Source organism: Carassius carassius, chromosome 20, assembly GCF_963082965.1.
Source record: "Carassius carassius chromosome 20, fCarCar2.1, whole genome shotgun sequence".
Lineage (NCBI taxonomy): Eukaryota > Metazoa > Chordata > Actinopteri > Cypriniformes > Cyprinidae > Carassius > Carassius carassius.
Genome location: NC_081774.1, coordinates 31,554,096 through 31,578,902, shown reverse-complemented (window position 1 = coordinate 31,578,902; position 24,807 = coordinate 31,554,096). Strand labels below are relative to the sequence as shown.

The 24,807-nt window shown below is 38.3% G+C and overlaps 1 protein-coding gene across 5 annotated transcripts in view; it reads right to left on the bottom strand.

The window, feature by feature from the left end:
• LOC132096881 (zinc finger protein 521) overlaps window positions 1-23,586 on the bottom strand; it is an 88,945-nt gene extending 65,359 nt beyond the window's left edge. For 3 of the 5 annotated variants that reach the window (XM_059502548.1, XM_059502550.1, XM_059502549.1), the window contains exons 1-2: window positions 22,965-23,096; window positions 11,796-11,942 (exon numbers count right to left, since the gene is read on the bottom strand). In XM_059502548.1, the coding sequence (XP_059358531.1) occupies window positions 11,796-11,942; window positions 22,965-23,079 (262 nt within the window). In that variant the 5' untranslated portion in view covers window positions 23,080-23,096. Of the gene's footprint in view, window positions 1-11,795; window positions 11,943-22,964; window positions 23,097-23,426 lie in introns of those variants that run through there. The other 2 variants (XM_059502551.1, XM_059502552.1) reach the window with 2 other exon arrangements.
• Window positions 23,587-24,807: the final 1,221 nt, after the last annotated feature.

The following is a 24,807-nucleotide window of genomic DNA, read 5'->3' as shown; positions in this document are numbered from 1 at the left end:
GTTAACACACCTAATTCAGATAAACAGTTTGTTAGAAGTGAGCTCTGTGCATGAACTGTGTTTCCATTGACATGGTCCCTACACAGTGTTCATTGCCCCCTACTCCCTGAGCAGGGGAAATCTGTTGAAGTTTTCATTCACGGATTTGCACCGCACAATGTCTTTACACACAGACTAATCATATACCTCTGTAAATAAATACAATTTAGATTCACGTCTCGTTTAGGTCTATCCACTTTGAATGGAACATATACGTTCGATTCAAACTGGAATCATGGCAGAATATCCTGCGACCTCCACTTCGCAGGTCACTTACATTCAAATAGAACAAACGTCTGAAGCGATAAGAGAAACATACAAAATGTGCAGTGCAGGGGGACATGCGTACTTGAACTGAGAACCGCTGCTCTACACTGCTCAAAACTCACGTTTGAATCATCAGTGGCAAATTCTTTACATATGTAAACGTACTTACAGACTCTGAGTCAGAACAGCTGGCATTGTAGTCTTCTCTCCCAGGATCAGGAAACAGTCCTCCATAAAATATGCTGCACACATCTGAATATTTGGGTTGAACTGTTCTATTTTTGAATCTATCTGTTTTTGAACTATTTTCGCTTTCACAACGAAACAGAGTCTCCATGAGATAGCACCGGCGGCAACAGCAAGAATCAAAGTTACACCTTGTAACACTCCAAAGATAAAAGAAAAAATTCAAATCGTATCTTATGACCGCTTTAAGAATTACAGTAAATGTCCAAGATGATTCATGAACCAATAAATGTTTCACAACAGAACACATTGTCTGAATCTGAACATATTCTTATGCTTATTTACGCCAAACAAGGACAGAGAGAGAGCAAACCAGCACAGTCTCGGCCAGCCACAGACTTATAAACTTTTAATACGGCTTCCAGACACACGAACAAACTCAGCAAGAGCACAAACATCTGGGACGAGGAACCTGTCGACAAATGTGTTGAGTGCAGGCAGTGTGCTTGCAAACATGCATGAAGGTTTCTGGATTAAAAATAGGGCTGCTGGATTGCATTTGAAGATAGGAGTGTATTTGGAAAAAAAGTGTAGAAATGTTGAAAAATACCCACTCCAAATATGTTCGCAATTAGTTTTGTGTTTTGAAGCTAGAAAGCTCTACTGAAAGGAATGGGTGATTCCTTGGCAGGATCTCAGGCTTAAGCGGTTTAAGTTTTCAATGAAAGTAGAGTTGATTTCTTTTTCTTTCTTTCTTTCTTTCTTTTATTACTTTGTGTTTTTTAATACATGTCCATGCCTGGTAATTTGTGCCACTAATTAAATAATTAAGACCAGCAATCTACTGTCTTATCTATTAAACACTTCGTGATCTGATGATCATTTAGCCAGGGTTTAAAAAAAAAATAATACAAATATACTAGTAATCATATTACACACTTTCATACCTATAGAACACATTATATTAATACTCAAGGTGTACTGTAAGTTCTAATTATGTGATTATGTGATTTTAATGCTCTATTTATATCAGAAGAACTAATTTGGCAAGATCAGTCTGTGTCTACCTGATCTCATGAAGAAACGTACTTGTGGGAACTTTTTCGCAAGACGTGAAATATGTACCAATAAGAGCATCTAACCATGGTTTCAAACTGAAATGAACACTAGAGGCAGTAAAACAGTGAGCACTTGTAATCATTTTCGATATCAATGTTATAATTACAGCTCTATATGTTTCACTTTCTAGACTTAAGCTTGCTCAATGAGAGATCGAAAAACATGCTGAAACGGCATGCTTGAAATTGTACATTATTTTAAAATGACAAAGAGAACGAGTGTCATGGCACAACTCAGTGGACATTTTAAGTCATAACTGCAGTGACACAAAACCAACGTCACATAAAACTTACCATATGTACATTCATCTGTTCTGGTAAAAAAAAAACACTCTTTTAGTGGCAAAATTTCACATTGAATGTGTAACGAAACGTACATGGCTCTACGTATTTCGCATCTTGCCAAAAAGTTCCCACAGTTATGCTTTCATCATGAGATCAGGTTGGACTGTGTTGAAGGTTCTTGGACTTTATATGTATTCCGCACTTACAAAAACAAACAAAAAACATAGCATTCTGTCTTGAAATCTGCTCTTATAATTTCCCATGAACTCACTTATATTCCACTTAACTACACTTAAGCTCTTATTTATCAATCATTTGTGCCTCTTAACAAATTGTCAGTGCGAGAAAGCCTTGCAATCAGTCAGAGAGTTTCTTTTTCTTCACATTTGTTAAGTTGCTTCTAATAGAGTGCAATGGTGCCGTGATTTTGCCAAGCAAGACATGTTCCTGGATCAACATCTTTTTATGATCCTGGATCAACATTATTATCCAAAAATATAGACTTAACCCAATCCCTACCTCTATACCTAACCTTACCCAAAATGTATTCCTAAATTCAGTGGGAAATGATAGCTTTTTAACAAGGTTGTAGAAGCACCTAACCCTGATTGTAAGTCTAAAATTGATATTTTCTGAAAATTTACATCTCAATTCTGATGGGTTGATTGGAATGTTGCTCCAGGAACATGTTGTACTTGGTGATATCACGGTTGCCAGAGTGCAAAACTCAGGTTTAAGAAGTAAAAACTCAACAGGGAATAATAAGGGAACTATTACAATTTTAAAAGCAGGACAATGTTTTTATTGATTGTATATGCTTTTGTTAAACCCATCTATTTGCATTAATTAGTATATGGTTTTGTAAAAACTACATTACCCATGATGCTCTACAGAACATTCCACCAATCAGAGAGTCGCAGTGAGCGAAGTGCACTAAAAGAGATCTTTAGCTCCACCCGTTCCAATGAAGTGCCGAAAATGGCCACCAATTAGACAACCAATAATTTAAAAATAATGTTTATATTTCTCCATTTTTAATTCAATTCACGTTTGTTGATGTTTCATGGAATTGTAATTATTTAAAGCCATTACGTTTAGAGTTTTGTATTATACCTTTGTCTTTGTGTCTGATTTTCATTTACTTTTTTGCTTCAAAATCAGTTTTTCATGATTCATAGGGGAAAAACTACTTCCCGAACAAAATGCCAGTAATGCACTCTGTAGGAATCAAAGTGGAAACTCTTTGGCCACTGCCTCAAGTTCAGAAAGACAGATAGAAAAATAGCTCACCTGTTTTTCTATATTTTCGTCTTTACAGAGATGAGCTATGGCTGGTTGACAAAGCTCAATGAATAGTTTATATGGAGCAGGATAGGATGCTCAGGAGACGGAAAGAGAGAGAGCACAAGGAAGAGGAATAGATATGTCTCCTGAGACTGGAGCTGCTTTGAATATCTAATGACACTTTGGCTTTAACATGGGCAGCACTGAACACACTCAGACTGCGGCACACATTCAGATACACATTCATAACAACACTGCCAAGTGCAAGATAACTCCAATATCTCTGAATTGTTGAAGTGATGGATTCATCACTGAGGAGTTCATTCATTTGTGACCCTAGCACAGGCCGACGATCCTACAACCTGTCATGGCAGAAATTATGTGTTGTTTTATGAACTGTGGTTGGACTTTTTTTTTTCCTACATTTTCTAGAATTTACCTTCCCATTAAGCACTTTTTTTTGTCATTGCAGAATACATCACACACATTGATGGCCTAAAGCTGGGGTGACTCCATAAACCTCTAAATTCCACAGTAGATTCGATACCTGAAATGTGTGCAGAAAAGACAATATCTGTATCTGTATCTGTTGGAATGATAAAAATATTGATATTTTATTTAGACAAATCTGGAGCTTCCATGCAGTCTTGACCTACACTGAAAAACAGTGTACAGAATAAATGTAGTAGTAGTAGTAAGAATTTGTTATAAAAACTGAAAACAGAAGTGAAATAATGAGTAAGAAAGAGGACAAATAAAAAGCAATACTTATATCCCTGCACGATGGAGTCGCAAAGGTACAGTTGATGGTCTTCAGTCTTCACACGTTAAATATGGGTAATTGCACAGAGAAATTATTAAATGTTATTTGCACCTTCTAAAAGTAGCTAAAACACTTTGAATTTACTATGACTGTGTCCACATCTGTACAGTGTACTTTATGAGCACAACTGTAAAATATAAGCAAGCAAATTAGTGCAAAGTGCATCTTCTCTGCTGCTGTAGCAGTTTGAAAGTAAATAAAAACAACTGTATTTTCATTTATTTGAACATTTTACAAATGTTAACACTTTTTATACAACGTGTTGTCATCACAAATACATGCACACTTTGATTTGAGTGAAATCTTTTGATAGAATATGAAATATGTTGCTAACAAATTTTAAATGCAACCATGCATGTTTAATGTGTACAATTACTAATCTTCAGATTACTGTCCAGTTGATCTCTCATAATGTCAGAGTGAGCTCTGGTCTATTTAAGCTCTCAGTCATATTAGACTCCTCTCTTCTTTTATACACACTCAAGCACTAGAATGGAGAATATGAAACTGAAACAAACTAAACTATAGCACTTTAAGAAGATTTAAAAGTAGACAGGAGTACTTCAACTTTTACTTCATACACTGTATTATCTTTTATCAATAAGCCTCTCATAATTGGATCCTTAGCCTGTGGGTTCATCAGATCCATTACACATTTAAACAGTTCCCCAAACCTTAATCAGGTGCATTTTTCACTCTCAAAAGATAATGGGAGGAGTTCAGTGAATTCTGCCTGCTGATAAGGCTGTTTATTTGAAAATTTAAATCAATTTTTAAATCAAATTACTTGAACAATGTTTTCATTTAAAGTTTCAAATTTAATAATTTTTATATAAACAATCATTTTTAGTTAACCTTGAAAACCGTTCACCTTAAAATAAACATCTACTCAAAATGTACCTTGGCTATCCAAGATAAGTTTGTTTGTTCATAGCAACAGTTTTGGAGAAATGTTGCACTTGTTCACCAATGGATCCTCTGCAGTGAATGGGTGCCGTCAAAATGAGAGTCCAAACAGCTGATAAAAACATCACAATAATCCACAGTCCATCAGTTAATATCTGTGAAGACAAAAGCTAATTTTGATGGCACCCATTGACTGAAGAGAATCCACTGATCAGCAAGTGATGCAATGCTACATTTCTCTAAATCTGATGAAGAAACAAACTCATTTATATCTTGGGTGGCTTGAGGGTGAGGACATTTTCAGTTTATTTTCACTTTTGGGTGAACTATTCCTTTAAGCTTAATCCTTAAACATACCCTTAATAATGAGCAACAAACCCTTAAAAGGAGATTATGTTTTAAATACATGAGCAGAGAAAAGTGCCTCACAACAGTTTACAATTCCACAGAAGGTATCTGTTAAAAGCCCATGCTAGTGACCTTGAGGAGCTTTATCGCTGAGCGTTTATGCGGAGATGGACAGCTGTTGCATTTCCAGCCTCCCTGAGGACAGCAGCGGCTGAAGCGGCAGGATGCTGAAACCAGACGCAGAAACTCAATCCTCAGCCGGCCCGGAGCCAGAACCCCACCGACGCTGAGAGCTTTCAGGGGTAAACATTCCTATCCCAGCCCCTCTGGGGAGCGTTCCTACCAACCTCAGCGGGGACGCAGTGCTTCAGCCCCACACCAGCATTCACAGCCGTCAGGTAGGGGTCAGTATGAGGAATATGCTGGAGGGTGCAGGCATTATTTCTTTCCTGTTCCTGTGGAAGACAGCAAGTCCTGCGGGACACATTCCTATAGCCATCTCTCTCTCTCTCTCTGCAGTTCTGCATTAGCACGATCAATAGTCCAATCACATCAGGGACACGGGTGGATCCATCGGCCCATTCCCATAACGCAATGCAGTGGTCATGGCTTAAGTGCACAGAGAGGAGTTGAAACTCCTCTGGACCAGGCAGAGACAACGGCAGCCATTGATCGAGGCAACACGTGACATCTCTTACTAGTTCTGTCTTGTGTTTCATTCTCTCATGAAATTCAGAAATTTGTTTCACACACCCTTAGCCAGGGTTCCCTGTAGCACTGTTCAGGAAATATATCAAATATAATCTACCTGAGTATGGGAATCCGTGATACTGGCCTTCATTAACAGCAGATGCCACTGAACAAACATTATAAAATACCAAATATTTTAAATATTGACTTTGTTGTTTCCATTAATTTGAAGATTTAAATGTAAGAGTTAATCAATTGACAAATTAATTGCACATTTTGAAAGTCACTGGTTTTAATATCACTGAGGTACTTTTATAGTTTTTATTAATCCTTTACATTTTAATTGCAGTCGCAAATTAAAATGTCTTGGAAAAGTTATTTTCAGTAATTTAACTCAAATTGTGAAACTCGTGTATTAAATAAATTCAATGCATACAGGATGAAGTAGTTTAAGTCTTTGGTTCTTATAATTGTGATGATTTTGGCTCCCATATTAATCTAATGAATTAGAATATGGTGACATGCCAATTAGCTAATAAACTCAAAACACCTGCAAAGGTTTCCTGAACCTTCAAAATGGTCTCTCAGTTTGGTTCACTAGGTTACACAATCATGGGTAAGACTGCTGATCTGACAGATGTCCAAAAGACAATCATTGACACCCTTCACAAGGAGGGTAAGCCACAAACATACATTGCCAAAGAAGCTGGCTGTTCACAGAGTGCTGTATCCAAGCATGTTAACAGAAAGTTGAGTGGAAAGAAAAAGTGTGGAACCAACCAAGAAAATCGCAGTCTTATGAGGATTGTCAAGCAAAATCGATTCAAGAATTTGAGTGAACTTCACAAGGAATGGACTGAGGCTGGGGTCAAGGCATCAAGAGCCACCACACACAGACGTGTCAAGAGATTTACTGAACCACAGACAACGTCAGAGGCGTCTTACCTGGGATAAGGAGGAGAAGAACTGGACTGTTGACCAGTGGTCCAAAGTCATCTTTTCAGATGAGTTCAGATGAGGGATATTGTCAAGAGGAAGATGAGAAACAAGAGACCAGAATATATATATATATATATATATATATATATATATATATATATATATATTTTTTTTTTTTTTTTTGTCTTAAAGGGTTATTTCACCTAAAAATTAAAATTATGTAATTAATGAATCTAATAATGTATGACGCTGCTGATGTGTTATCTTTGTAATTGGGCGCACCAGAAAACACGTCAGCAGCGTCATACGTCAGGAGCATCGTGAACTCTCACAACAGACACGGAAGAGAAGACAATGCTGAATAAAGTCGTAGTTTTTGTTATTTTTGGACCAAAATGTATTTTCGATGCTTCAACAACATCTAACTGACCCTCTGATGTCACATGGACTACTTTGATGATGTTTTTCTTACCTTTCTGGACATGGACAGTAGACCGTACACACAGCTTCAATGGAGGGACTGAGAGCTCACGGACTAAATCTAAAATATCTTAAACTGTGTTCTGAAGATAAACGGAGGTCTCACGGGTTTGGAACAACATGAGAGTGAGTTATTAATGACATTTTTTTGGTGAACTAACCATTTAAGTATTCTAATTTGTTGAGATTAATGGGTTTTTGTTAAATGAGGCAAAATCATTACAATTAAAAGAACCAGTGTGACGAGTGGGGCGGGGCCGAGGGACATGGGAGCGAGGCCGGGGGAGTGATTGGAGATGAACTACACCTGTTCGTCCCACCGGTCTCGAGGCCCATGGAGGAGATGGAAGGATATAAAACTGGAGCGACGACAGTGAAGGACGAGAGAGGACCAGGCCTGGGATTTTAGTTGTGTTTTGGTTTTTATTTTATGCGCACCAGTCGTCCGTGAGGGGCTGGTGCGCTGTTTTGTGTTTATTTTGTTATTAAAATGTTTTTGATTGTCCGCAGGTCCCCGGGAGCGGCCCCCCCCGGAGGGAGGGGGGGGGGGGAGTAGAGCGCAGTCTCGGGAGTACCCCCCGGCCTGCAAGGGGCGATGGGGGTATGTGACGAGTGGGGCGGGGCCGAGGGACATGGGAGCGAGGCCGGGGGAGTGATTGGAGATGAACTACACCTGTTCGTCCCACCGGTCTCGAGGCCCATGGAGGAGATGGAAGGATATAAAACTGGAGCGACGACAGTGAAGGACGAGAGAGGACCAGGCCTGGGATTTTAGTTGTGTTTTGGTTTTTATTTTATGCGCACCAGTCGTCCGTGAGGGGCTGGTGCGCTGTTTTGTGTTTATTTTGTTATTAAAATGTTTTTGATTGTCCGCCGGTTCCCGCCTCCTTCTTCCGGATGAATATGAAGGTTGATATCGTTACAGTGGTGCCGAAGCCCGGGAGAAGGAGGGACGCGCTGCTGAAGATCCCTCGCCGCTGTGGTGAATCCGCGGTGCCAACGAGCTGGCGAGGAGTGTGCCGCCATGGACGCTCGAGGCGGTGGGCTGGAGCGAGTTGCCGGGGACGGGCGAGCTCGCTACCGGCCGCCCACGATGTGGAGGGACGGCTGCCGTCCGTGAGGGAGCGGAGGAGTCGGCGCCGTTCGCCAGGTGGCCGGAGCCTGCTGCCATCCGCCGGAACGGGGAGGAGCAGGGAACGGGGGACTCCTGCCGGCTGCCCAAAACCGGAGGAGCCGTCGCCGTCCACCGGGCGGCGGAGGAGTGTCGTGCCGTCCGCCGAGGGCCGTCCAGTGCCACCGCCAGGCACCGCGGAGGAGATCGCCCAGCTGGTGGAGGGCCGAGCAGCGGTGCGTCTGGGAACCGGAATTTTTCTTTTTTTTTTCTTTTTTTTTCCTCTCTCCCCTCTCTCGTCTCTGTCGCTCCTCCTTCCATCTCCTTTTCTCTCGCCTCGCCTGTCCTACCCCCAGGTTCCCGCAGGTCCCCGGGAGCGGCCCCCCCGGAGGGAGGGGGGGGGGGGGGAGTAGAGCGCAGTCTCGGGAGTACCCCCCGGCCTGCGAGGGGCGATGGGGGTATGTGACGAGTGGGGCGGGGCCGAGGGACATGGGAGCGAGGCCGGGGGAGTGATTGGAGATGAACTACACCTGTTCGTCCCACCGGTCTCGAGGCCCATGGAGGAGATGGAAGGATATAAAACTGGAGCGACGACAGTGAAGGACGAGAGAGGACCAGGCCTGGGCTTTTAGTTGTGTTTTGGGTTTTATTTGCGCGCACCAGTCGTCCGTGAGGGGCTGGTGCGCTGGTTTTGTGTTTATTTTGCTTTATTAAAATGTTGTTGATCGTCCGCCGGTTCCCGCCTCCTTCTTCCGGATGAATATGAAGGTTTTATCGTTACAACCAGAAACTTAAACTACAGTCTGTGTGCATTTAATTTAATTCACAATTTGAATTACTGAAATAAATTAACTTTTCCAAGACATTTCAAATAAAATCAGCATCTCCATAAAGCTTGTCAGCAAATGGAATCATAAAGTGCTCCAAAATCTCCTGGAAGATGGCTGCATTGACTTTGGACTTGATAAAACACAATGGACCAACACCAGCAGACGTCACGGCTCCCAAATCATCTCTGACTTTCGGAAACTTCACACTGGACTTTGGACTCTGTGCCTCTCCAGTCTTCCTCCAGACTCCAGACCTTGATTTCCAAATTAAATGCTAAATTTACTCATTTGAAAAAAGGACTTTGGACCACTGAGCAACAGTCCAGGTTCTAGGAATGTGACAGGTGTAGCCCTTTTCCTGAAGATGTCTGAGTGTGGTGACTCTCTATATCCACTCCTTGTGAAGCTCCTTGAAAATCTTCCCAAGTCTGTGGTAATCCCTGTTGCTTGTGCACATTTTCCTACCAAACTTTTTCCTTCCAATCAACTTTCTATGAATATATTTTGATACAGCACTCAGTGCAGTGACCTTCTGTGGCTTACTCTCCTTGTGAAGGGTGTTAATGATTGCCTTCTGTACTACTGTCAGGTCAGTAGCCTTTCCCATAATTGTGATTGCATGTTCTAAACTAGCCCAGTATTTATACTCAAAATTATTCAAACTAATCAAGATCAAAATGGAATACTGAATTTAAAATTTTCCCAAGCTGTAAGTCGTAACCTCAGAATTATAACAAAAAAACTCTTGAATTATTTGAGTTTGTGTGCAATGAATCTAGAATATAAGAACATTTGCTTTTTTTATCAAAAAAGAATGACCTTTTCCATGATATTCTATTTTTTACCTCTATATTATGACTATACATGTGACTATACAGTTTTTTTATGATTTTTTTTGTTTTAGTACATCAAATTAAATTTATTTATTTATTTTTCAGTTTTAGTTAACAATATTAACCCTGGTTTGGTAAAAACAAATGTCACCTGATGAATATGTGGTTCCTGACTTCTATAAAATTCAACTTTTAGTGATTTGTGTCTTGAAATAAACCATGAGCTGTTACTGTGTTTTGTTCTTTTAAGACTAAATATGTTACTACGCGTTACTACGTTACTACGCGAGCTCCTCATCACAGCACAGCTTTAAATCAGACCCTTTTGAAGAAGCAACTCATTTAATCATTCACGCTGAGCTACTTCTAAACTTGCTTTCACCTGCACACTTCTCTGCTCTTCTTCAGTTATGCACCACTCTAAAATGTCTATTACATTCTTCTTGCTGGCCTCCACAGGGAGCTCATTTAAACCACCGTCTCAAGTAGTGAACAATTAACACTTATTTGTCAGAGAAATGGGGGTTTTTAATGAGAGGCTGCTCTGATGGCAGAAGTCAGCAGAGGTAGTCACTGATCAAATCCAGCCAAATCAATGAGACGGAAGTACTGAATAAAAAAATCTCCAACCTACGGACCAAACCAAAGATGTTTTGTAGATGTTTTGTTGGTAACCAAACAGCTGTCAGTAGCATTTGAGTTCCATAGATTGGAAAAAATACTATTACTTGATTACCCACATTCTTTGAAAGATTTTCTTTTATTTTCAGCAAAAGAAAGAGACCCAATTTAATATCTAATCAATCTAAATGATCATTGCATTGCATCTCTTGATCAACACAGTTGATTCAGCATTTATGAATGAATCGCGTGAGTCAGTGATTCAGTTAGATATTCATAATTGCTAAAGTCAAAACTGCATATCTGTACACTACTCTTACTATTTTTAGCATATTTTATTATGGCAGACATAGTAGTATTAGTAGTATGCAGTTAAGAAAACAACAAGTCACTTGCTTCATTCCTGAATGAATCAGCTGTTTTGAACGAATTGGTTGAGATAGTGAATCAGTGACTCACTCATTAAGACCAGTCACCACCTACAGCACAATCTACTTTCATATTTAAATATCATTTTATAGTACTATATTTAGTACATCTTATATTTAAAACATTAATCTCATAAGCAAATGCAACTGCAGTGTAAATGCATTCATGGCATCTCTGAGCTGCATAAACAGTGTGTAAATACTAATCTAAATCCACTTCAGATGCAGCTTCCGTGCCACTTCTGCAGTGCAAAAGTGGATTTTGTTGACTAGTTTCATTTCATTATTCTAGCTGCAATGCATTTAATAAGGAAATGTGCATTCATAAAAGTAAAAAAAAGATGTACATGGAAATCAATTTAAGAGGGAAAATATTTTCACTTTATGGAAATGTTGATTTTTTTTTTCCTCCACCGGTTTAGGATTATTTTTCAGTTTTTATCCTGGCTTTACAAATCCTGCAAAGTGTCCTCCTTTGAGGAAGCAGCTTGTGCAAATTTTTTTTACATTTGCACAGTTCAAAAACTCTCTGTTGTCTATTTGGCCTATGCGTCATGCAAAGTTGTGTAATTTAATGAAGCATCTATACAGTGTGGTCATTATTTACCTGTGAGGTGACACTGATGACTCTTGTGTGGAGTGAGAGTGTTCAGGGGCTCTTCCTCCTCCTCTTCCTCCTCCTCAGGACAGATGTCGCTCCTCAGATGGCCTTTCCCTTCATCCTTTGACTCAATCTCTGCAGAAGTGTCTGGATCTGAGGGACCACAGGATGAGAGATGATCCTCAATAGTTTAAGATCTATTCTCACATTATTCCAGTAGACAAGCAGACATATTAAAACATCATTTTCAGAGATAATTTGTGCTCAAGCAATAATTGTATTGATTGCTCTTGCATTTCTTTTTATTAGCAAAAAACATTGATTTTGTTCAGTATGACCAGACAATTGAAGGCAATTTTATCTACCAGCCCCTGTTGCAGACAAATTGTCATGGATTGTCCTTTGGAAACAACAATGTATTCTTGTTGTACTGCATTTGATAATGCATTAAGCAAGAGGAGAAAGAAAAGCTCCATGTGTTTGAGTGGCTGTTCGTCTCTAATTCAATGTTGTCCTGCTCATTCCCCAGAACAAAATGTTTGTCTTATATGAGCAGCGCTCCACATAGATTAGAAATCCACTCAGTAGCACCTAAAATGCCAGAGGTCTGGCTTTAGGGGTGTTTTTCAGTATCTTCTATTAAATTAATTCTGGAATGTGTTCCTCCAGGAATGGTAGATCACATATGGGATAGGGCTGCATGATGAATCGCAATTTAACCATGGTCACAATTTCTCCATTTATTAATATTAATATATCCCCACTGGTTATTTATCCTGAAATGTTTCATTTTAATTTGACATTTGCGTCATCTTGCATTGGTAACAAGCCTTTACAGGCTTTCATGGCTAAGGTTGCCAGATGTCATCAGATTAATCCCCCGATCAGAGCTTTTAAAATTTATACATTATCTGGCCAAGTAATCTTCCCAAACTGGCAACCACTGATGAGCTGACAACACTGGAAAACACTTATGTTGGAGTTTAGCGATTTATGTTACGATATTCTGCACAAATAAAAGTGTAACATGGCCAGTTTGTTTTCTTTCGTGATCGTTTGCACTGTTCGCTGTAATCTGTGAGCAAACCATGCAAGTCAATGTTCTCTGTATTTGTGCTTGCATGAAAATGCAAAAATTTATAAATGACATTTATTTAATATTGTTATACTTTATATTACATTTTTGACCAAAATAGTCACGATCAACCCTGTTTCCCATTATCACACAGTCCTAATGTACTGCTGGTCATCATCACAAAATAAACCAGGGGAGGTGACCAGGACCACAATGGGAATATCCTCCTGCTCAGTATTATTATTGTACTCTAGATTCTTCAATATATGTGTTTCAAGTCACTGGAGGAATCACTGACTGTAAAAGGCTGCCAAACAGATTAGGTGTGGCACTGACAGCATCTCCAATTTACTAGCTTTGAACTCATTATCTTATATCAAGGTCTCTCTGAACAAGATACAGACAAGTGCTAATAATGTGTCAAATCTCATCTTGTACTTCCATATTGGTAGAAAACCACCTTTCATCGAGGAGAGTGTCAAGCACCCTTAAAGAAGGCTCTTCTCCCAGCCGGACACAATCACAAGCGAAAAGTTCTTACTGTCACGACTGGTTTATTCTGCTCAGCCATGTCTGTTTGTGTTCATCTTACACATACTCTAAATGAAAAATGTGAGCATGCAGAATGCCTCCTTTGTCATGTTGCCATCAAATAAAACAGTTGCCAACAAAAACGTGAAAGTAGCGCATTAGAATGGAAAAACGTGTTCTACAGCCCTTAAGTATATACCAAAATTCACTTTGGTTTGCTATGATGTTTGTCTTTATGCTTACGGGTTTTATAGATCGCACTTTCAAGTCTTCTTTAAATGAGCATGCTGATTTATTTTGTCTTATTTTTCCGCTCATTCTTAATATTCAATAATAATCTGGTATAACTCTTCTATCGGTGTTGGTACAAACTTTAATACAGACCCTTATGATACAAAAATAAATGCATCAACTAGTCAAAGCATCCGTTCACTCTCTCTCCATCAGGGAATCTGTTCCTCAAGGATCTATCTAATGGCTCACAGTCTCAAAGCACAAAAATAGCAGCTTCTTGGTAAGAATACTCAACTTCTCAGTAACATGTGGTGTGATTTCAGCTTCTTGATAGATGGTGTTTAGTTCTGTATTCCCTCTCTCGCATGACAACTAATACTTTATGCTCAAATACTCTCCAGCAAGAGAAAATCCAACTATTTCTGCACACATCTCTTCACATCTTCTTGCCAAACTGGTTCACTGGCACTCAGAAAAAAATTATTCTAGGTTTCCTGCATCCTTCTACTCTTTCACCACCATCTGATGAAATGATATTTGATACAGCCTTAAATGAACCGCATTTTACATAAAATACTCATGAATACTCATGAATGCAGTCATGTAGCATTATGGATGTTTCACTCAAAGATTATACTACATAATGGTTAATTGAGGCGAATAACTAGTCAATGCATCAGCAAACTGTGAACAAACTCATCGAAAGATGACCTGCACCAAGCTGTTATTTTAAGATTATTTTCAATCTACCAGCTGTAAGGTTTGAACTTTTACAATCTATGTGCAAGTATCCTCTAGAGATGCTGTCATTGATGTGTACCGCACTGAGACGGATCAATAACGGGACGTTTGAGGATTTGACCGCTCTCCAGGAGCCACCACACAAAGCAGTGCAATGAGCAAAGTTACTGAACTCTCTAAAACACAAGCATTTAGACAATCTCCTTGGTTCTCCGTTTATAGCATAAAGTCACAGTCTGAAACCTGCACTGCTTTTCATGTAACGAGACTAACGTACACAAGTCTCACACTGTCCTGTCCTGCTGACAAGGAGACCTTTAAAGACATACTTCTATTGAGTGTCACTGGTTATGTCATTCATTCTACTGTAACAGAGTCTAATAAACAAGAAGTAATGTGCATTCAGTCATTATCATATAATAAACCATAACAGGGTGACCATGACCCCAAACCGGAGGCAAGTTCTACCTTTAAGAGCTTGAAAAATGTGTGCTGCTGTATCTATACAGCAAATGCCATGAATAAGTGATTTCTCTTTCCCGTCCTTTCTCGAACTCCTCCAGCAGCAAGTTCATTCTGTGTATCGATCTTCTTTCTCTAATCGGCCAGGCTCTCTCTCTCTCTCTAACACACGCACACACACACACACACACACACTCAGTCTAATGCACTCCTGGACTCATATTCTCTTCAAGAACAACACCAACCAGAGCATTAAAAAAAAAGAAGGCAAATTTTATAAGAGAGAGAGAGCCTGTATAGACTACAGAACAATTCCAAGTAAACTAATAGTGGATTTACTGTAACATCAAAAATTGACATATGTTAAAATATGTTTTAATTGATGCGTTTTCTCCCTTTAAATACTTCATCATGAATAATTTATTTTATTTATTTAAAATAAATAAAAGAGTAGTTTCATGTCTATCCTTGTATTATTCAACTAGTGGAGGTTACTTTTTAGAGAGAGTAATTACTACAGTAATATAATTACACTGTTAAAGATTTAATTAGTAGCTATACCTTTAAGAAAACCGTCTACTTGATCTAAAAAATTTGATTTTATTCTACAATTGCATATTATTGTACCAAAAACCAAAAACGTAACTGATCACAAACTCTAAAAGCTTAATCCCAAAATGTGTTTATTTTCTGTAAATCTATCTTTTTTAACACTCATTTCAGCTCATAAATTTAAATACCCCATGCAGAATTTGCAAGATATTAATAATTTTAGCAAAATAAAAGGGATCATGGGGGATTATTCTGCAATCATTTGAAACGTTTGGTAATTTGTGTAAATTGAGATGTCGGTTATGTGTAACAGTGTATTCAGGACAGTACTAAATATAAAATAAGAACTTTTATGATCCCTCTTATTTTGATGAAATTATTAGCATATTCTTCAAAAGGTAAAGGAGTTGGTAGAACTGCATCTTAAATTCCTGTTTTCTAACATCTTTTAGATCTGAAAGAAAAAACTCTCAAATATGAAATATCACAGTTTGACCATTGCTGGCCTGAAATATCAGATGCTTTCTCCATCCGTCGTACTGTATTTATGTCTTCACACCAGCGCCGCTGCTGTGCTAACGGCTGACAGGCTCACAGGTACCACCATCCATATGAGCTTTAAAATAAACACACATGAGAGCTGACCTTTACATGAGACAAATGAAGCAGCAGATCCGCTGGACTCACTCATGACCTGATTACTGCTCACCGCTGCTGAACGCCACATGCATGACAGGAGGCATTCATCTACTGAACCACCATAGCTCACATCCGCTCCTAGACATCCATACGCACTGCACTGCCACATGCAAATCAGATTCATGTACATTAACCATCTGGGTTGACTTTCATGGCACACAGAAATGAGCAGGGACACATTAAAGCATTACATGTCCACATAATGGACCTTTTTAAAAGTGAAGATGATCTCTGGGACACATTTGTAGAAGTGCTGGAATCTTCTAAGGGCTAGTTAAAATAATGACATTAAAATTTAGTATGATGCTAATACTTTAAACAACTGCTGCTGGTAGCTTCAGTCTCACATTCTTTTTACTTTTCTTCAACTGAAAAGTTCAATATTAGCTGAAAAATCACACGGATGCAAGCTTCATAAGCCTCTTGTGGTACAAATGCAGACTATCAGACCTGCTGTTCCCAGATATGTCATTAATAATAATCAAACACATCAATAAATGAATAAAACACACTCACTGTTTTTGTCTGGATAACTTTAGTAAGGGTGCTTTCACACCAGATGCCGTAGTCAGCTGCGCTGTGCATTATGGGATGAGGAAGTGTTTGTTGACAGTTTGCACTTTAGCACGGCAGCTCGTGGAAAAACTTGGAGTAGTGAGGAGGTGCGGAGCCTCATAGAAATTTGGTCAGATGACCATGAGCATGTCAGCGTTAAGAAGAATTAATGCACGCCTCCGCTTGAAGTTACGAGCGATTCCCGCTCGCCGTTTGCAGTGCATTAGAACGTTGTTTTCAAGCCGCATCCGCGCTTCATTATAGAAATGTATTTTTTGCATATTGTGGTGTATACAAACTAGGGTTGTGCCGATAGACGATAGTATCGTGTATCGACGATCGTCAGAGATATTGACATAAGCAGAATTCTCTGTCGATAATCAAGACGATATTAGGCTCATTTTCCTATTAATGTATTAGATTATAATAATAATAACTATTATTTTAATTTTTATTAGGCTGCTTATTATAATTCGGCTTTTAAACTGCCCAGCTATTTCACTTAATTTCACTGCCCGCATTTCACACACACACCTCGCACGCGCAGGAGGATTACAGCATGTAGTCAGTGAAGTTGTAACGCTTTGATTCGGATAATTCGTTAAATCCATGAAATGAAAGAGATAGAAAACGTTGAGTTGGCGGCAGAGCGAATTCATCCATAGTGCATGGTTCTCACGTAGTCCTTTTCTTAAAGACTGATCACTTAACTTATAAAACACACTATGTGGTGATGACGTAGAAGAACTACGTGAGAACCACTATGGATAATAAGTTCAATCTGCCGCCTTGTTATTATTTTCATGCGCACCGCACTATAATGTGATGCATGCAAAATACAGTTTTGGCCATTACAAAGTCTCCATTCACAAACAGACGTACATCGTCTGCAGATATAAGGTATTTCATTGCACTTTAACAAGTAATCTAAACGGCCTATATACTGTATGTGCAATATATTAAACGAGCCCTCACTAACTGAGTTTAATGCCACAGTTCGATAATATTGTGTATCGTCGATCTCACGGGCTGACGATATGACGATTTGAAAAATGACCATATCGCCCAACACTAATACAAACAATGTAATAGATTATGGCCAGGGACAAAACCAGCCCGCGCAGTCATCTCTCCATAGTAGTGTTGTCTCCGTGTCGTTTGCTGGCTTTTCCTCTTATGTTGGAATTTTCCCGCACGTAAATTCTGACCAATCGAAAAGCAGTTTAGGAAATACCTCATGGCCAATGAGTGATGTGGATGTTGTCATGTGACTGCATTTTGGTTCGTTTCAACTGGTCCCGACCAAAGCAATTAGTGTGGTGTGAAAAGGAACCAAAAAAGCTGAAAAATGCTACAATGTATAATTGTTTGCCCTTGGTTCGGACCAAATGAACCGAACTAGAGATGTGAAAGCACCCTAAGTCATAAAGTTCGTAAGTGCATTGAGAAACTTCACGATTTCTGGTGTATGGCTTTACATTTGTTTGTTTAATAACTTTTTAATTTACTTGCATACCTAATTGAAAACTACTTGAAGACAACTCTATATGGAACACATGCATTCTAGTAATGCATTCTGTTTAAAATAAGTATCTTTGATGAATAAATTAATTCATTCCATGCTCAAGAAACAGAATTTGAATGCGTTTAGTATGTGTGTATAAAGGTGGTATCATTCTGGAATATGCAACATAATCAGAGAAATGTTATAAAAGACTATGCCATATAAAATGTCACATTTATTAACCTTAACCATACAGCAACAGTATTGTGTTATCCACATCATAAACCACTAACTGCACAGTGTCCTTGTATTTCTTTGAAGTGCCTTGTATGGAAATTCTCTATCAGTTTGAAAGAAAAATAAATCTCAGTTTGACAGTCTAACAGATGAGCCCCAGCCTCTTTTACAAATTAAAAAACGTCACTTTTGATCAAGTAACGAAGGAACATTGAGTTGCTTCATTGAAAGCTTATTGTATTAGTGTATTAAAAGCTCACTGTATTATGTAGAGCATTAAGTGAGAGAGATGGACTCCATGCATCTGATACAACATTAATGTTTCAGCTCAATCTCATATTCACAATAAAACATTAGTTTGAATGTCCGCTGAGGAATATCTTTGTCATACTATCCTTTCATCTGTTAAGGGTGATTTCCAAATGACAGCGCTGCTCAGTTTATTTGTTGGCTGTCCTTGAAAGAAAAAATTACTTCCTCATTTACAAACCTGTTTGACTCTCTTTCAATATAAAAGTCTTTACTGCTGACCCACTCTTAAAAACGGTCTCGTCACCATCTAATGGCGGAACAAAAATCCCCATCGCTAACACACAGACCATTTCTACACCAATACTATTATTTATGTAGAATATTATTTATTGAACAATATTATTTAATAAACAATAATACCCATTATAAGATGTTTGTACAATTACAAATAAACAGTCAAAAGTAAAGGCAGTACTCTCATACAGCACTGAAGTTAAAAATATTGCCTGTTAGATATACCTTAAACTAAGTATATAATGATTATCAACTATGGAGACATCAGAACATTCAATAATATGTATCTAGCTAAATCATGAAACTCCAGATGGTGCAGGCTGATCATTCCTTTACAGGCAATGAGCCGGCAATCACATAATTTACTACATGGTGCAAGCTGATTGGGCTCTGCTGATTCTGAAGCCAATGAGATTAGCTTGCTCAACATTTAAATGTTCACTGTAACCCTCCACCTCCCCCAGCACCACCTGTCTAGATCTGTTGCAGGATTGAGATATACCTATTCATCCAGCACAATGTAGCACAATAACAGCAGCAGTGTAGCAGATCTAATCCACCGTGACCAAATACATTCACACGGTCTTAAAATGACACTGAACACTGAATTAACATGCAAAAACATTCATAGTTGAAATATATACTTATTTAACTTTTACAAATTCCTCTGTGGTTGAAATGACAATGTGATTCAAGCTTAGCAACTTTACATTTTAAGAATGGGAACGATCGTTTAAGAATGAAAATTCATTCTTGTTGACCACAATTTGAGGATGCAATCCCCAAATGGTGCTTCCTCAGTGTATATAGTGATTACGGTCGCTTTTGGTTAATGTGATTTCTAAAAATCCTTTTTTATGTACTGTAAAAATGGCAACTTTCCAGTCAACGTGTAGCATACAAATAACCCACATTTAGCCTACAATCACAAAAAATCTTATATGCCAATAAAGCGATTTTTACTGGTACCAGTGTTCCACAAACAGATCTTGTGCTGCAAAATGTAACTGTCACTTTATTAGAGACTCATTCTCTACCCATTAAACAGGAAATGTTCCTCCTGTATGCCAGGTGTGGAAACCTAAATGGATTTTTGAAGCACAAGGAGAACAAAGACTCCCACCTGCTCCATGAGAAATTAGGCTTTCTGGGAGGAGACTTCAGCTCTACCCCTGCGGTCTCCATTATACCTCCACTATCTGCACTTTCATTTCCTGGCACAGAGGAAAGGGACGCCTGACGAGACCTCCCCGCTGGTCCCTGGCACTGACTGACAGTGCACAACACTGCTTTGAAAAGCACCTTTAAAAAGATCTCCTCCATCTGACACAATTAAGCTGAAAGGCCAATAGCTGTACAAAGGCAGGCTTTCTGCTCAAGCACAAAGATACAGTAAACTTCCGCCTAAACAATCCAAAACTTTATTATTTTAGTTATTTGCCATTTAGTAGATGTGATTCAAAAGCAACATTACGCCAGACAGTCTTCCTAGAGTATACCGAAGAGTCTGGCAGTATATTTCATACTCTAGGGCTCATAACTGACAGAATGGAGAGCTGGAGAAATTATAATTGTGCTCTTTGGCTCACCCTTACTGCAAACTAAAATAACTACCTTTGCATCCCAGATCTTTAAATATTAAAGGGATAGTACACCCAAAAATGAAAATTCAGTCATTTACTTGCCCTCAAGCTGTTCCAAACCTGTTATGAGTTTCTTTCTTCTGCTGAACACAGAAGAAGATATTTTAAATAATGTTGCTAACCTAAAGGTTTCTGGTCCCCATTGACTTATATAAGTGCAGTGAAATGTATTAATCGTTATTAATCACATCCAAAATCTAAATTTGTGTTTACATAATATATGTGTGTACCGAGTATATTTATATGCAGAAATACATACATGTATATATTAGGAGAAGTGTTTTAAGAATTCTAAATTGTTAAATTCTATCTTTTTTAGGGCGACCGTAGATTGACTGAAGAAAACTTCTATACAAATATGAATAAGCAGCGAAGCAATTGTGATTTTTTTTTTCTAAAAAATAATAATATAATAAGATTCTGAATTACTTGGGGTTTTCTGTCTTTAAATATGGCTTTATTTTCTTTATTATGACAGATACACTGAGATTTTTGATTTGTGCATGTGAATTTTTACTGTATTGTTAATAGAGAGAGCAAAAATACTGATCTAATTTAAAAACCTCTAAAGAACTTTATAGATATACTTTTTGATAAAGAAAATAAAATCAGAAATTACTGTTCTTAAAAAATATATATACAGTATATAGGCAAATTAAGCTTTTTGCTCCAAACATTCCCATTTTGGAAAATTTGAAATTTCAAGGACAACTAACAGGAACCCACACCTATGATCATGTTTGTTAACTTAAATGCATACGATACTGTTGATGGTGTATTATTCAACAGGGAACAGTAAAGAAACCTACAAACAATACAAGTATCCAAACAGTACATTCACAATGCACCTCGAAAAGCATCCAACTGATGAACATAAATGTCTCGTTTACAGCCATCAGGAGCTTTGTCTCAGAGACAGAGAGGAATGTGGCACAGCAAACACGGCAAACCACAGCCAAAGACAGCCAGCGCGCGCGTGCGTGTGTGTGTGTGTGTGTGTGATGCAGACAGGCGGCTCAGAGTAAATGTCAGTGTGAGAGGAGAAAGTGTTTGCATATGAGCGGATGTTGAATGTCTTTGGCCTGTGGACAATTATTCCCTTGAGCAATAAAGCTGTCACCTTTGTCCACTGCATTATAGATTAAAATAACCATGTGAGAAAAAAGGTAATACAATTTTTGTAATAAAAATCCAAACCCATGGCTCATACGTATTTAAACTAGCTTGTGTCTTCATGACAGAGGACAGGATTTCACACACCCTCGCTGACCTCATCACATTTAGTGCTGTGCGCTGACACTTTTACAGGTCGATTATTTACAAATATAATAACACTAGTAACAGCATGCTACTCAAGGCCTTCTGTGCCAAATCTGAGCAGCCATCTCTTCCTTAGAGTCTAATTTGATCTTTTTCAAAAATAAATAATAAATCAAATCAAATAAATCTTGCATGAATGTGTCCACAAATCCCTCATTAACAAATAGAGAAAAGATGGACTAAATCTTGCATATGTTTAAATTCAGATAAAACGGTTACACTAAGGTGTTCTTGTTACAGTGTAATTATACATGTAATAGAGGAATATTAATTAACTACATGTACTGCATGGTTAGGATTAGGGTTACTTGCATGTAATAATTAATTGTTATTATAATAGTGAGTATATGTACCATGTAACAAGGACAAATTAAAATAAAGTGTTAACGAAATAACAAAATTATGACAAGCATCTCTGTAGTTTTGCTTTTATGCCATCTATAATCACGAGAACGAGAAAAAAAACAGTGTATTATATAAAGACACTTATAATATAAAGTGGATCCAAGCATAATTAACCAGTTATTTAACTATTTTGTGGAATTATAACATAGCATTATTTTACAGTGCTTATTCATAATGTCAGAATTAATCATTAAAACAGAAATAGTCTTTTTTTTTCTCAAAATTCAAAATTTTTAAAATGTAAAAATCCTCTGTTTGATTGAGTTGTGTGTGAGAGTGAAAGTTATTAAATCCAATGCGACAAATATGTTGTAATGGTCAAACGATTCACGTCCTGATGTTTATTCCCCTCCAGTCACGTGACGTGTCACTCCAAACTTGGATGCCGATTTAACATCCAGATCTTATATCATCACTTCCAGCATGCACGTATCGTCCTGAACTCTCCAACGAGAGACGAACACAGCACATAAAACACAGCGCAGAGTGGCATGCTTTCTACTTTAGGTTTCTGATTCATTCTAAACCTTTGCACATCAATAAGCAAATCTTTGGGCTTATAGTTGTTGATATCTGCGCACTGCTGGAATCAAACGGTGTTGTATAACGCATGCATTTACCGTGAGAAGGTGTCTGACATCCTACAATATTCAGTTTTAATGATCACTTACCTTTCAGAGCTCTTGGTTTGGCTTGTTTACGGCGCGACATCCTACAGAAACCCGCTGAAGAACACACATATGTTTCTATATCACCTCTAATGTGATCATAAAGCTCATTCAGCATGACACATGGTAAAATCACAGTGGTGCTGGTCAATTCCTGCTGGTTTAGATGTGTCTGTTTGGAGCAGCTGTTAAAATGTCACATCCATCTGCTGATCATTCATATACATGTTTGATATTATCTGTTACATTGCACGATTGATCTCGAACGCCGCTGTAAATGTGCGACAAAAATTCTAATAAAGCGAAAAACGAGTAGAAATTAATTATTTCCGTACACTGGCACGAGCTAAAGACTTATTTAGACGGTCAATTTTCCTATTTCATCTTAGAATCAGGACTGAGTATTTTCTAAAAAGGGAAAAAGAGAGTCGGGCAAAACATGCGAGCTCCCTCCTCATCACCAACCTGCGAGGTCTCGCTCTGCGCTGTCGCTCCGGTAGTCCACATAATAATGGAAAATGGAAGCGAGGCCCCCAAAGCCACGAGGACGGCTCCAGAGGGGGCCCCATCCCCGCGGGGACGCGCCCTGTGCGTAATCACGGAGGAAATCATTGTCAGCCTGCTGCTCTCAAACTCTGACAGAGAGGCATGATTAAAAACCGCGGGGCGTCGGTAAGATCCGGCGTCTGGATCCGGAGCCTGGACTTCTGGCGAGACTTCTGAAGGCGGATTGGTCCCTCTTCTGGCAGAAGAGACACAGAAGCGTCTCTCTATCTCAGAAATGCACATTTAAATACAGAACCGTTTCGTATTTTCAATTGCATGTTTCAGATTGGGTTATAAAGGGTCATGCCTCCGTGTGTTTTAGACTTGGGTTACTCACCACAGTTCTAAGGGATTTTTATAGAAGTGTGTGAACACATTTTATTTTTAACCCGATCTCATGAATGTGCATTTCAATTGCACGATTTACTGTTTCTTTCTGGCGTAGCTACTATTTATATGCAAAAATTTATTTGATATGCAATTGGTAGGTTAAGGGGTGAAGAGTAGGTGCGTAGGCTGTTATATACATGCCAACAAAAAGTGCGTGTCTTGTGCATATCGTTTAAACACTAGCAGTTCTTTACATACTGTTTAAAAAAAAAAACTATAAATAACACTTAATGTCAACATTTATTCACCGTGTCCAGTCCTATCCTGGGAACTAGAAATCTAGTGCCCAATTTCCAAAGTAAACTATAATATTTCATTATTATTTTTACTTATTAAATGACTTATTTAAATAATATGAATACATTTGAGCTTACATATCCCAATATATTACTTTAATATAACGATTAAGATTGTGTCAACAGAACTCATAAAATATTTTTTGCCATTCAAAAGCTTTAATTCAATTAATCATTTAGAATTGTAAACTTGCAATCATGCATTGAGTGCCAACTTATTTTTTAAATCGTTACATGTTACAAATAACAGCATAATAAAGCATAATTTCAAGCAACTCTGAACCGTTAACCAATAATAAATACATACTCTGTACTTATTTGTGTAACTGTGACAACATCACCTTAAAATGAAGTGAAACCATTACATTTTTAACTTGCTTGCAGTTTTAGTATAACATGTTTTCCATTTATTTAAATTATAATGTTTATAATGACATTTTAGGAATAGGTGAATAGACATACAAAAAGTTGATGAACTAAACGATGCTGGAATCGAGGGCCAGGACAGAAGATGGAAAACAGCATCCAAACTGGAATAACATTCAGGATATACTGGAGCCAGATCTGAGGTTTTGGATCCAGACTCAGAAATGTTCTGTGTTGCACTGGGACTG